The following is a 13,341-nucleotide window of genomic DNA, read 5'->3' on the forward strand; positions in this document are numbered from 1 at the left end:
CAGCATAGTAAGACAATTTTCTTACTCTTAGTGGGCAGCAGAGAGGTACTAGCTTTATTTCCTCTTCCGTGCAGTTGCTTCTCTGCAGAAGATACCAGTTACAGGTTCAGGTCTAGGTTGACGAGTTAAGCATATTAAATATTCTCCGTCATTGCCTTTATTGGTGAGGATTCATTATGAATACCGTCATCAGGTGCCATTCACGCGCTTAAGCACCAGAGGGTCACGGTGATTGAGCCGGCGCCGTACAGAAAATCAACATTCGGGACGACCCTACTGTCCACGCGAAGAATCTTCGAGGCGACGTCTCCTGGAGAGTGGACACAAAAAGCAGATATTATTGCGATTAAAGTAGTAGTGCTTTATGTCGAACATTAGTCGTTCGGCATTGCGTAATTGCTTCTCGGCACAGCAGGAAAAGCTACACAGTAATAAACACGGCCAGTAGCGCTGGGTAACCTGGCCTTTCCGAGAACTGCACACTGCCGCAGTACTTGTACCCTGCCTTAGAGATTGCATCTTGCCGATATTGAAAACCGATAAGCCCCACTATTCGTGCTTGGAGCTAAGTTGCCTCGAATATGAAAAAGCAGCGAATATTTGCTCGCACAAAAGGGCTGTACTTCGCTAATAGAACTTGCCTGCTAGCCCATGTACAGGCATCAATTTTTATTGCTATTATCCATCTAAAAACGCCTCGCAGAAAAACACAGAAAAACACAGGGAGAACGAACAGGACAAGAGCGCACTAGCAACAGTTGCAAGGCCGAAGAAACGCCTCTCACTAGGTGAGACTGCGCCAGGAAAATCAGGACGTGTGAACAACATATAAACCCTAACAAAAACGTGTCGTAGCTGTACGATAGACATACGGACTTAACCCAGAGGAATATATATATATATATATATATATATATATATATATATATATATATATATATATATATATATATATATATATATATATATATATATATATGCGAAATTAAGAAACGCTTCTTTTAAGTAAACATTTATTGGGAGTCGACGTTTCGGACAGCGCCTGTCCTTTTTCAAGATATATATATATATCTTGCCGATATTGGTGAACACTCCCAAGGCTAGGTTATTTGTAAACATAAATACCCCCGAAAGCAGAAGGTTTGACAGCCGTCGCCGTAGCTCAGTGGTAGAGCAGCGGACGCGTAATTCGGAGGTCGTGGGTTCGTATCCCACCGGCGGCATGTGGTTGTTTTTTCTTCTGCTTTTGTAATCAATTAGCTTTAAGCGATAACATATTCAGTAAAAATATAAATAGATCAACACCACAAAATAAATAAACTAAAAATCCCCTGTGCCCCTTGGTTTCTGTGGCTGTTGGCTTCTCTCATATTTATAACGAGCCCCTCATTCCCCTTTCCTTGTCTATATATATATATATATATATATATATATATACATAGCACCCCTAGTCCAAGTGCCGTCGAGACACTTGCAAATTTGGTCCTTAAACTTAACACCTTGGAGTTCAATAACTCATATTATCTTCAAACTAGCGATACAGCTATGGGCACAAAAATGGCTCCAAATTACGCCAACATATTTATGAACAAAATTGAATCAGACTTTCTGTCCTCATATCCAACAAAACCAGCTTTTTACAAACGCTTTCTGGATGACATATTCATAGTTTGGACAGAAACCGAGGACGAACTCATCCATTTTATCGCCTCATTCAACAAAATCCATCCCAATATCGCTTTCACACACACCTACTCAACCAATAAAGTTAACTTCCTGGATGTTCTGGTTCGAGTAGAAGGAAGTACATTAATCACTAGTGTCTATAAAAAAACCCACAGACAGACAACAGTATCTTGATTACAACAGCAGCCGCCCACGCCACTGCAAAGCTTCAATCCCATACTCACAGGCCATCAGATTCAAACGAATTTGCTCACGATCGGAAGATTTTCACGAAAATGCTAATCGCATGCGGGACACTCTAAACAAACAACATTACCCGTCTTCTATAATCAACGATGCCATTAAAAAGGCAGAAGCAACTAATATTAATCATGTCATTAAGGAATCTCAGCCAACATCACAGCGCTGTAATCTATACTAACCTTCACAAATAATTTCCCGAATATTAACAACATCCTAAAAAAAACACTAATATCATAGAACAGAGTGAACGTCTTTCAAAAATTTTCACAACGGTCCCCCAAGTAACATATAGAAGACCAAAAAATCTGCAAAACCATGTTGTCCATTCGACAGTCAATAAACCGAGAGCTGTAGGTTGCACACCATGCAAAAAAAAGCCGATGCCAAGTCTGCAAACACATGGAAACCACGGCACTGGCTAAAAGCACCCATTCAAATTTCAAGCATTCTATCCGGGAAGACCTGAATTGCGATTCCAGCAACGTGGTTTACATGCTCGAGTGTGGCGACTGTCGAATGCAATACATAGGCCAAACAGACTATTCCTTCCGATTCAGATTTAATAATCACCGCTCACATACCCAATCCCTCCCCAACCTCCTTCTTTCGAAACACCTCCGCGAGAAAGGCCACGAGTTTGACAAACTTAAAGTAACAATACTACAGAGTGGCTTCAAAAACACTCGTAAGCGCGAGCAACGAGAATCATATGTTATTTTTAAATTCAACACAGTGCAAAATGGCATTAATGAAACTTACGGCACCCTCACCTCTCTTCCGAGGTCAGAGGCCTAGGAAATTAAACAAAGCAACACTGACTAAGTCGTCTGAGGTCATACCCCTTTCTGCATGCTACACCTGTGCCATACCTGTGCCATCCCCCCCCCGCCGGGTGTGCTCACCTTGTGGTACCGAGAATGCCCCACAATTTTCCTTTTTCTTTTTTCCTTTTTAATTTTACTATGTAAGCTTACATTTTTTTACACTCCTTCCAATACTTCCCCTCAACCGGGCGAGGGTGCATTATTGCTGGGTGCGAAGAAAAAGCACAGCAAGAGCGGGGGCTAGTTTGTGCTTCATACTGATCAATTCGCGCTTCGTCCGTTTGTGTTTCCGTGTGTATGTTCCTTGTAGCGCGAATTGATCAGTATGAAGAAAAAGCGCTACTTTAAAGGTTTTCTTTTACCTATTTCACTTTTCTTCCTTGCTCTTTTCATTTTCTCTTTTTTTTCTGTTGTCTGCTTTCTCTGTTGGAGGGTCAGATTTTATTTTTTTATTTTTTATTTTTTTGCTCTCCCGGCCAGGAGAAGGAAGAAGTTTTCGCATTTTTCTATGAAAGTTGCTGCACGGCCACGCACCTGTCGAGCACCTCCGAGCTGGACACGCCTGCCAATAAGCAAGCCTGTGGTGCTTAACAAAGCAGAGGCCGCATCAGGACGTTGTATTTTCTTACTGAGTACCTGTTCCTCGCTCTCTCTCTTTTTGTGTGTGTGTGTGTGTGTGGGTCGCACAGCCTCTAATAATTTTTTATGCTTATTTTTCTGCTATGTGCTTTGTGTTTCCCACTTACCTGTTATGTGCCCACCCCTATAAAAGGGGATGCATTAACAGTGTAAAATCACTCGTGAAGAAGATCGGTCTTCCGATCGAAACGTCGAGTCGAATAAATGTTTCCTTTAGCGAAGCATATACTTCGCTATATATTAAGGCGGAAGCCTTTAATGTCTCATCGTTGTAAGCAGCAGTTGTCGACAGAAAATGTCACGCTTTTCAATTGGTGGAAGCGGTCATGACGTCACAGTGCGCGAATTTCAAACGGGGCCAATTGCACTTTGGCTAGTAACCATACAACCAATTGAAGGGATCGTATAGTGATGCTCTAAGTGAGTGGGACTGAGCTTAGTTAATTGCTTAATTACCCAATTAGCCTAATTAGCTTTACTATACTCCGTTTCATACATAGCTGTCAACGCAGCCAAGGCTACGGCGCCTGTTCGCGCTCCTCGTCCGCATCGTAATGTAGTGCGTCAAAAGTGAAAAGAGTAAAGAACTCAAAATTAAAGTTATTATTGGTTAATATTGCAGTATAATGATAATGGTGTTTTATTTTGCAGAAAGATTGCTTTTTCTTTAATGTTCTTCAAAACAGAGTGCCTTAGTTTTCTGGGTTTTTTTTCGGCTCCTCCTGTATCAGGTTTTCGCAGCTAGGCCGGCCGGCGATGTCGTCTGCTTTCGTCTTTCGGTTTCCGAGAATGCGAAAATGGCGCCGCTATCTCCTACTCGCTTGTTTTCTTCGCCCACTGCGGCTTTATAAAACATCTCCTGCTCGCATATTCTCCAAGCTGAAGCCTCCGAAAATTTCGAAAGACTGCAAGCAGGTGATCGTCAACGTTTACTGTAGCGTAAGGAAGCGCTTCCCGGAGAAGACTGCGCGTGATGTTCTCGAAACTGTGGGCGAGGTGACCGGGGTGAGCCCTCGGACAGTTGCGAGGTTCAAGAAAAAAGGTCTCTCTGCTGGAATAAGATCACCTTGTGTGCCGCATGCTAAAAAGTCGCTCATTGCCCGAGAAAAGCACTTCGCAATCACGTCCGTCGCCAATACAATACAGTGCCTTTTCCCTTCGAAGCAAAGTAAAGAGCGCTGTGTTTTTCAAGGTAGGCATTAGAGTTTGACAGTTTCAACTCTCTATCTAATGATTATTTTAATAAAAATAAAAAAGTGAAAAAAACAACAAAAGCCGGGAGTCGAACCTTGGCATCTTGTAAAATGAACACACAGGCGCGCGCTTCGTACCACTCAGCCACGACGTGAGGCGGACGGATACATTTTGCTTGTTTTTTGCAGAGGACTACTTTCGTACCTTTGGCAGCGTTGACAGCTATGTATGAAACGGAGTATAGTCAGGCCGTATAAATAAATAAAAGCGATTAAGAAATTCGCCGAGCTCAGGAATCGAACCCCGGTCTTCGGCGTGAGAGACGAGCACGCTATCCACTCCGCCATGCCAGCTCGATGGTTCGGAATGAACAAAGGCGCGTCTAGTGAATACGGTGTCTTCACTCACTCTCATCCTCCTCCATTCCCTTCCGGCGAGGTTTAGGTGTCCACCGACAAATGAGAGACAGATACATTTCCTTTCCTCAAAAACCAATTTACCGACGAGCGAGGCGTAGAACCGAATGGGCGATGGCGTTCTATGGACTCCTTGGCAGCGTTGCAAGACGCTCTCGCGTTCCACTCTTAGGGGCGAAGCTTAACATCTTAACCACACATCAGTGACCACACTTTAGGTCAAAAAAGTGCCCCCCTGAATTTTGACGGGTGTCCACCGAGATATGTGAGACAGTTACTGCGTAATTTCCTTTCCTCAAATACAATTTTCATTTTCTTCATTACGGCTCCTCTTTATCTATCTTCTTTCACTCCCACCTCCCTTCCTCTACGGTGCGGTTCAGGTGTCCACCGAGATGACAGAGATTTACTGCGCCATTTCCTTTCCTCAAAAAGCGTTGCGTTGAAAGGGCAAGGCATCGCGTCCAACGGGTGGTGGCGTTCCGTGGACTCCCTGGCAGCGCTACAACGCGCTGTCGCGTTCCACTCCTAAAGGCGAAGATTAAGCGTCATTAATTAGCAGTTAATTAGCATTCATGCATTAATCAGTAATTAACAATAAATTAGTGATTTGCCATCACTTAGTAATTAGTACTCAAATATATGTGACGCCACCAATGCCACAGAAACAGCGAAGGTGGTGCGGAAAACGCTTCCGCCTCTACCCAGTTTAGACAGTCAAAAGTGCCCCCTGAATTTTTTCTTGTAAGCAGTCAAGTACTTCATGCTTTCGCAACCTATATATATATATATATATATATATATATATATATAGCGAAGTATAACCTTCGTTAAAGGAAACATATTTATTCGACTAGAGGTTTCGATCGGAAGACCGATCTTCTTCAGGAGTGATTTTACATTGCTAATGCACCCGCTTTTGTAGGGGGGGGGGGGGGGGCACAGAACAGGTAAGTGGGAAGCACAAAGCACATAGCAGAAAAATACGTATCAAAAATTATTAGAGGCAGTGCGACCCACACACACACACACCAAAAAAAAAATGGAGAGAGTGCGCGGAACAGGTACTCGGTAAGAAAATACAACGTCCAGATGCAGCCTCTGCTTTGTTAAGCACCACAGGCTTGCTTATTGACAGGCGTGTCCAGCTCGGAGGTGCTCGACGAAAGTTGTTGAACGGCCACGCACCTGTCCAGCACCTCCGAGCTGGAATAACGGACACGATCATAAATTCAACTAGCGGTATTGCAGTCTACAAGCGGAATACGCCAAATTTCATCCAAAAAAACCTCAGCCTTCTTCTCATGGACTTTCTTCCTTGTGTCACTGCGAGATGCTGCGTCTTCATCCCTCAGCTGCTTGGGAAAAGTTGTCGTGCCTGTCATAAAAGTGCAGTCCTAAAACTGAAGGCTTCTTTTCAGAGTTAGCATGACGCGACGTTGATGAATATTTATGTTAGCGCGTGTCCTGAAACTGAACTGTTCCAAATGTGCCTCGACTACGTATTTATTGAAGGAACTGGTCCGGGAATTATGTGAAAATATTTTTCGAGCTGGTAGCGCTTTATGAAATAAAATTCCTCGCTGCATTCTGAAGAAAGTACGTGTGGAGCACATCTTGAATGACATCTAGTACTCAACCCTTTGTCGTTTCTTACCTTATGTAAAAAAATCCCCGAAGACTAGGGAAACATTTTCCGCATAAAAAATGCCAATTCCTGTGAAAACTGTGAGCGCCGCAAGAAACTGCGTCTAAAAATTAACCTGTATTGTCGAATATACTAGTAGCTTTTTCCATCAAACCTAAGTGCTATGTTTTCTTTTGTGCGAAAAGAGATTTTTCCAAATGTAAGACACTAATTCTTGAATATGTATTGATATTATCAAGCAGCGCTCATGTTTATGCCTTGCTTGGTCTTCCTGTCCCTCTTTTTTTTATAACCTACACTTCGTACTGGCTTTCATTTCCACTCCCCATAAAGAATCGCGCTCAGCATTGCTAGTGACTCAGATTGTACAGTGTGTTTCATATACGAATAATCTGCACCAAGGAATAAAAAAAAAGCGGTGCACTGGAGGTGGGTAGAACCGACATATTATTTCTCGTCGTGTGGCGCCCCTGATACCATATTTTAACTTCAGTGTGGTTAATTAATTCGCTATGAGTATTATGCAAAAAATATATAGAGTTACCTGCGTTTCGTCAAATTGCACAGAAGGCTACGAAAGAGCTTATCTAGTTTTTTCTAGCAACGCATCTGCCACGTGGTTCTTTTATCTAACATATAAAGAAAACCCGCGAATTATAAAACAAACTCGTGATAGCGTTTCCAAAAGGGTTCTGAATGAACAAAGCGTGCGTGCTCATCGTCTCGAAGTGAGCAGCCGCCGTCGCTCTCGGCATAGCATTAGAAGCGCCTCAGCATATTCTTCGAGAACGTGGAAACCAAGCCCCATGATCTGCGATAAGTGATTGACAGGGCACCGACAGCCAGTTGAGGCGGAACTTCTATTGAGCCGTCAGGAAGAAAAAAAAAAAGACGAGCGGAAGGCAGCGAAGACGTTTGTTTCAACGTAGCCTGTTTTTTTTTTTTTTTTAATATGCATCACTGTGTAGCCCTTCGAACTCAGAGGGGGCCGCTTTCGTGGGAACGGTCAGTTGCGCATGTCTGTTTCGTTTAAACAAGGTTGAGAGCGCTGGAATATGATAGCGCGTGAGCGCAGTCAGGCTTTTTTCTTTTTTCATATCTCAAAGGATTTCTTTAAATTCCGGAAAAAACGACGTAGAAGTTGCCACAAAAATCGGTTCGTTTTTCATAATCTCTTTTACAAATTAGCTGAACACACGTGACCTTCATGTGAAGAATTTCGCATTGTTAATCTTTTACAAGAACTAATTAGTCAGTATATTTAAAATAATCAGAGGACCCCAACACGTCGGGAAGAAATGGGTCCTTACTTTTCACGAGGTCAGGTTTTGCCTCTTATTTTTGTTTTTTGGTTCAAGGTACGTAAAACACCTTGTATATGAATAGTCCCCTGCCTTTGAGGACTTGCTTGCGCAGTTAGTACTTCAGACAGTCTTCAGAAAAAAAAAATTGTTTCAGCGAGTACTAAATCCTCCAAATTCGGCATTTCTTCAAGTTTTATGACCATATATATATGTAATTGCTTGCTGTGAAATTCTTTGCTAACCTCCTTTGTACGAGTATAGTTAATGTTCATCTGAAGATGCTAAAATGTTATCTTATTATCTCATTCTACAACACATAGAGACATGGAATGCGGGCGGTAGTTACCAAAGTGTTCTTTAATCGCAGCTTCTCTTGTGCTCAATGGGGCAGCTGTAAACAGGAGAAAACAATTAAGATCAGTTTGGTTTCAAAACGCATTAAACGTTCGTTAAAACTGTTGGCAAAGGCCAAAGAGGAAGTGATTATTGGCTAATAGAAATATGTAGGCTAACAAAACGGCTTGAATTTATACTCAGGCCGCGAGTATAGAGCAGTGGCAAGGACAATGACAAGTGAAACGTTAAGAACGAGGGAAAGAGCAGACTGGGTAAGAGAGCGAGCGCGAAGTAAATATTGTCACGTCGTAGTGACGGCAGTCCAGCGGTCAGGAAGACACCAAAAGGTCTTGTAAACGAAGCTCTTTATTTGGGCTGACTTGCGCCCGCAAAAGAAGTGAATCACTCTGTGGCGGCGTAAGCAACAAACGCACTCGTCAGTCGGCGAACTATGAATGCCCGCTGCTCGCGGCATCGTTCAATTTAAAGCCGGCAAGGAAACTTCGAGATAACAGGTCGAGATCATCTAGAGTAATCTGGAAACACGTAGATGCAGCTCGGCATGGCTGTGATCAATCGAGATTAGTCCGGTCGCTTCTCGCGTCACGAACACAAATGATAACATCCCTTTCCTGCAGCCTTGCGCGAACGAACGGACACTACAATGATACGTGGCAATATAATGTATCTGAAAGCTGGAACACATAGATATGGCTAGGTATATAAAATGGAAAAGAGATGAATGATCATCCGCTTGAATAAATGATGAAAATTACAGTGAGGGCAAATGTAGCAGGGGGGGGGGGGGGGGTCAGTGACTATGGTTGGCGGGTGAGATTAGGAAGTTTGCGGGTATAAGTTCGTTTAGCTCGCTCAGAACAGCGTTACTGACAGGTCATTCGGAAAGTTCTCCGTTCTACACGAAACGGAGCGGGGCTTGGGGATGATATGTATAACTATACGAGGTCTGTTAGAAAAGTATCCGACTTTATTTTTTTTTCGAACACCTGATGGATATGAAACAAGCGCGCTTGCATAAGCCGACCTTGAAACTTCGTGCGCATGCTCGAGTTTTTTCCCGCCTGCCGATAGCGTCAGTCGCTGGGAAGCAGCTTTTGAGTGAGGCAGTGCGCAGTGCTCTCGTCGGTTTTTTATTGCAAGGAAAATCGTGGAGCGACAGGAGCAGCGCTACTGCATGAAATTTTACCGGAAACAGGGCGGCAACCAAGTAGAAACCATTCGGATTATTCAGACAGGTTTCGGTGACGATGCTATGAGCAGCACAGAGGTTAAGCAGTGGTACAACTGGTTTAAAGACGGCCGCACATCGGTGGAGAGCGAGCCACGCTCCGGTCGGCCATCAACATGCCGAAATGACCTAGTCATTGTCGAAATGAACGCTGTGGTGATGCGGGACCGTCGTGTGACTATTCGATAAATTGCAGAAGAGGTGGACATCAGCAATTTTTCTGCACATTCCATTATCACCCAATATTTTGCCATGGAGAGAGTTGCGGCGAAATTCGTGCCGAAGCTACTCACGATGGAGCAAAAGCAGCTTCGTGTTGAAGTCTAACATGACATGCTGGACTCCACAAACAGTGACCCCGACTTCATCAACACCAGAATCAATGGCGACGAATCTTCGGTGTATGGGTACGACCCGGAAACCAAATCCCAGTCGTCACAGTGGAAGCATTCCACGTCACCAAGACCAAAGAAGGCCTGCCAAATGCGCAGCAACATCAAAGTGATGCTGACTGCTTTCTTTGACTCCCGCTGTGTGGCACACCACGAGTACGCACTCCACAGGGTCAAACAATGACCAAAGAGTACTACAGGGATGTCCTCCGTCGTCTACGTGATGCTGCGCGGCGCAAGAGACCGGAGCTGAGGTCAACAGGAAATTGGCGCATCCATCACGACAATGGTCCTGCACATTCCTGGCACCTGATTCAGACTTTTTTGACGAAAAATCCGACTCCTGTAGTTCAGCAGACTCCTTACTCTCCTGATATGGCCCTCTACGACTTCTGGCTGTTTCCCAAAATCAAGAGGCCATTGAAAGGAGCGCAATTTCAGAAAAAAGAGGACATTATGGCTGCAACGACAGCTGAGCTAAACTCGATTCCCAAAGGGGCCTTTTCGGAATACTTCCAACAATGGCAGCACCGCTGAGGGAAGTGTGTGGAGTCCCAAGGAGACTACTTTGAAGAAGATTAGGTTTCCAACGCTCCAGTTATGCCAGTATTTTTTCTTCGGCCAAAGGTCGGATACTTTTCAAAAACAGACCTCGTATCACCATATTCCCATGTAAGAAAAGTCGAAACAAGTTCAACTCTGACCTTAATACAGTCAAGACTCATGATTGGAAGAGAAAATTCGCGTCAATATCAGATAATCTTTAGAAAATATAGGACGAAGTCAGGAGCCTTATGGGAAGCCCCAACAATGTGATCGATAGCACACTGAATACTGCAATACTTCGGTGGCGCAAAAATTTAATCACCATTTTTGAACGCTGTTCCACACTCGCACTCTAGTGACACTGAAGAGGAAACAGAAAACTATATGTGTGCTAAAGCCCAAATACTATTTTTCTGAACCCCTGCAGGGAAACTAACGTAAAGTGTTCCGCAGGGATCCTTGTTATTTATTATGTACATTAATGACTTTATACGCATTCCACATACCCCTCACACAATTATATACGCTGAGGACACTGCCTTGTTTTTCTCTGGCATGCCGAACTAACACATGGTGAAATGAATTGTACACTTTTCTAAGTGTAAATCAACTGCAATCAAATGTGAGCAAAACAAAATATGTGAAAGTTAAAACAGCAAATCAACCTGATTACGAAAACATCATTGTTAAATACATTGACTCTGTAATAGACAGGGCTTCTAGTTGCAAATTCTTCGAGGCAGTTACTTTAGAGAGCACTTGAGCCTTACGCCTCAACTAGACAAGATACATGCGTCTGTATGCAGATCTGTTGGTACGCTGTACAAAATTAGGAACCATTTCCTGTCTGGCTAAAGTGCCGGTTATAATACGCCCTTGTTAAATCACATTTGAAATCGTGCTTACTAATCTGGGGCTCTACTACAAGTCTAAACTTGACAAATGGATCGTTCTTCAAAAACGAGTTATGCGACTTATCGAAAACTTTGAGCGGCTGGAACACACGGGCCCGGTGTTTCCAAGACGTAATGTGTTAAAAATAAATGAGTTACGTGAGCTGAAACTTGCTACTCATATTACAAACGAAATGATGCGAAATATATCAGTGTTAACCAACTTGCGCCTGACCGGTACTACACGGTACATATTTCGAAAGAACTTCCTTAGACTACCCGCCATGGCACACAAACACTGACCCATTTAATCTCTTAATTTCTAAATACACACCCAACTTTTCTTGACATATCGCAGCATTTAAAACGTTCGAAAATGCCTCCAAGACGCACCAACTGTTCAATTCAAAGCATTTAGCACACATCTTATGAGAACCAACTAAACTTTTTATTGGATGTTATTTTTTTATCTTTTATTATTGCGTTAGCAGTTCTGTAATGTTGTAATCTTTTGTGCATATCTCAACACTGTATGGGTGAGAGGTCCCTCGTTAGGCAGAGAGCATTTGCCTTTAGCCCTTTTATCCAAGGCAGTTTGTTTCTGAAAGAATGCTCCAGATAAATAAATAAAATAAATAAGTGCTTCTTTGCAACACCTCAGTAACCTTCGCTATGAGTGAAACTGCAAAAGTGAACAGAGCATTGGTTCTGATTTTCGCACCTCTATCAGAGCCAAGGTTTATCCAGATACTTCTACAGGCGGTGTAAACTGTCCATTAATCAACATTACACTGCAGATAAGAGCTAACGACTAAAAAATCGGTTATAGTTGCGAGCTGTTGCAGCACAACTTCCGCATAGTGACTGCATGATAAGTATTTCGTAACTTGTAATTGGGGAAGCGGCGGGATAGAGGTTTTGAAAGCTTTAACAGTCTAACTTGAAATGCCCTGACAAAGGCTGTCGTTTGTTTTGGCTGCACAAAAGACCAAAAATGGGGTACTAAATTTCTTCCTTATATATTCGGCGCAGTTTACACCGTTAGTAACAAGCCAAAACAAAACCCCCACTTTTCTGGCTGCTCATAAGAATACATATTTCCTAGGCGTACATAGAAATAGGGAAAAAAGCTGCCTAGTATTTAACCCGGCTGAACCTTCTTCACATAGCAGAAGTTTCTACAGAAGAAGCTACCAGCTTCTTCTGTCGTTCGCTCTGCTGCTTCTCCAGATGAGCCTTTCGTTCTCCATGGGCTTGTGCTTCAATCTTAGCAGATTTCCTCGCTCTGACAATCAACAACGCGCCCGGTCGACGTTCTTGACGATAAGAATCAACAGATTTTAATCCGCCGCCTATGATACAGAGCCGAAGCACTAGTTCCAGCGCGCTACTCCTCCACAGCTGTCTGCTAACATCGAACAACGCTCCCCGCGTTTTATTAGCTCATCAGAAAAGCTGCGAGTCACATGGTTCAGCGAAACTGCAAGGTAAGCATTGAATCTCATTGTTCAACGCAGTTGCGAAAGAGAGCGAGCGCCGCGCGTGGCGTGTCGCATTGCATGACGTCACAGCTGCACCCCGCGCTCTTGCGCTTGATGGCTATTCTACGCAGCGAGACGACCTTGCGGTTTTCATCTGAAGCGTACAGCTTCCACACTAAAAACAGGAGCTCTTATAGTCACCTGCAAATTTTGCGGCTTAACGTCACTACTCCGCATATAGACTTTAAGGGAGAGCATAGTGGAAGGCTCCAGAAAAACGTTTACCACTTGCCAAAACAGCACACGTCGGCATTTGGATTGCTGCTCAACTGAGATAGCGCCGTGACTGAGAACGAGAGCTTAGTGCCAGCTGCCGAGCGCCGGGACCGCTGAACCACCACGAGGGGTTAAAGTTGTTTCTCTATATTCTTAAAATCGGTTTCTCTTTGGGTAGGACAGGGAAAACGTTCAGTTAATTCAAACTGTATTT

The 13,341-nt window shown here is 43.5% G+C and overlaps 1 protein-coding gene across 1 annotated transcript in view; it reads right to left on the reverse strand.

Moving 5' to 3' along the window:
- Positions 1–200: 200 nt before the first annotated feature.
- LOC149325556 (thiopurine S-methyltransferase-like) overlaps positions 201–13,341 on the reverse strand; it is a 47,264-nt gene continuing 34,123 nt past the window's right edge. The window contains exons 7-8 of the mRNA XM_089562974.1: positions 8,301–8,345; positions 201–310 (exon numbers count right to left, since the gene is read on the reverse strand). Coding sequence (XP_089419100.1) covers positions 201–310; positions 8,301–8,345 — 155 coding nt within the window. The remainder of the gene's footprint in view (positions 311–8,300; positions 8,346–13,341) is intronic.

The sequence above is a fragment of the Amblyomma mixtum genome, chromosome 10 (genome assembly GCF_055824585.1).
Source record: "Amblyomma mixtum isolate Tamu chromosome 10, ASM5582458v1, whole genome shotgun sequence".
NCBI classification, from domain to species: Eukaryota; Metazoa; Arthropoda; class Arachnida; order Ixodida; family Ixodidae; genus Amblyomma; species Amblyomma mixtum.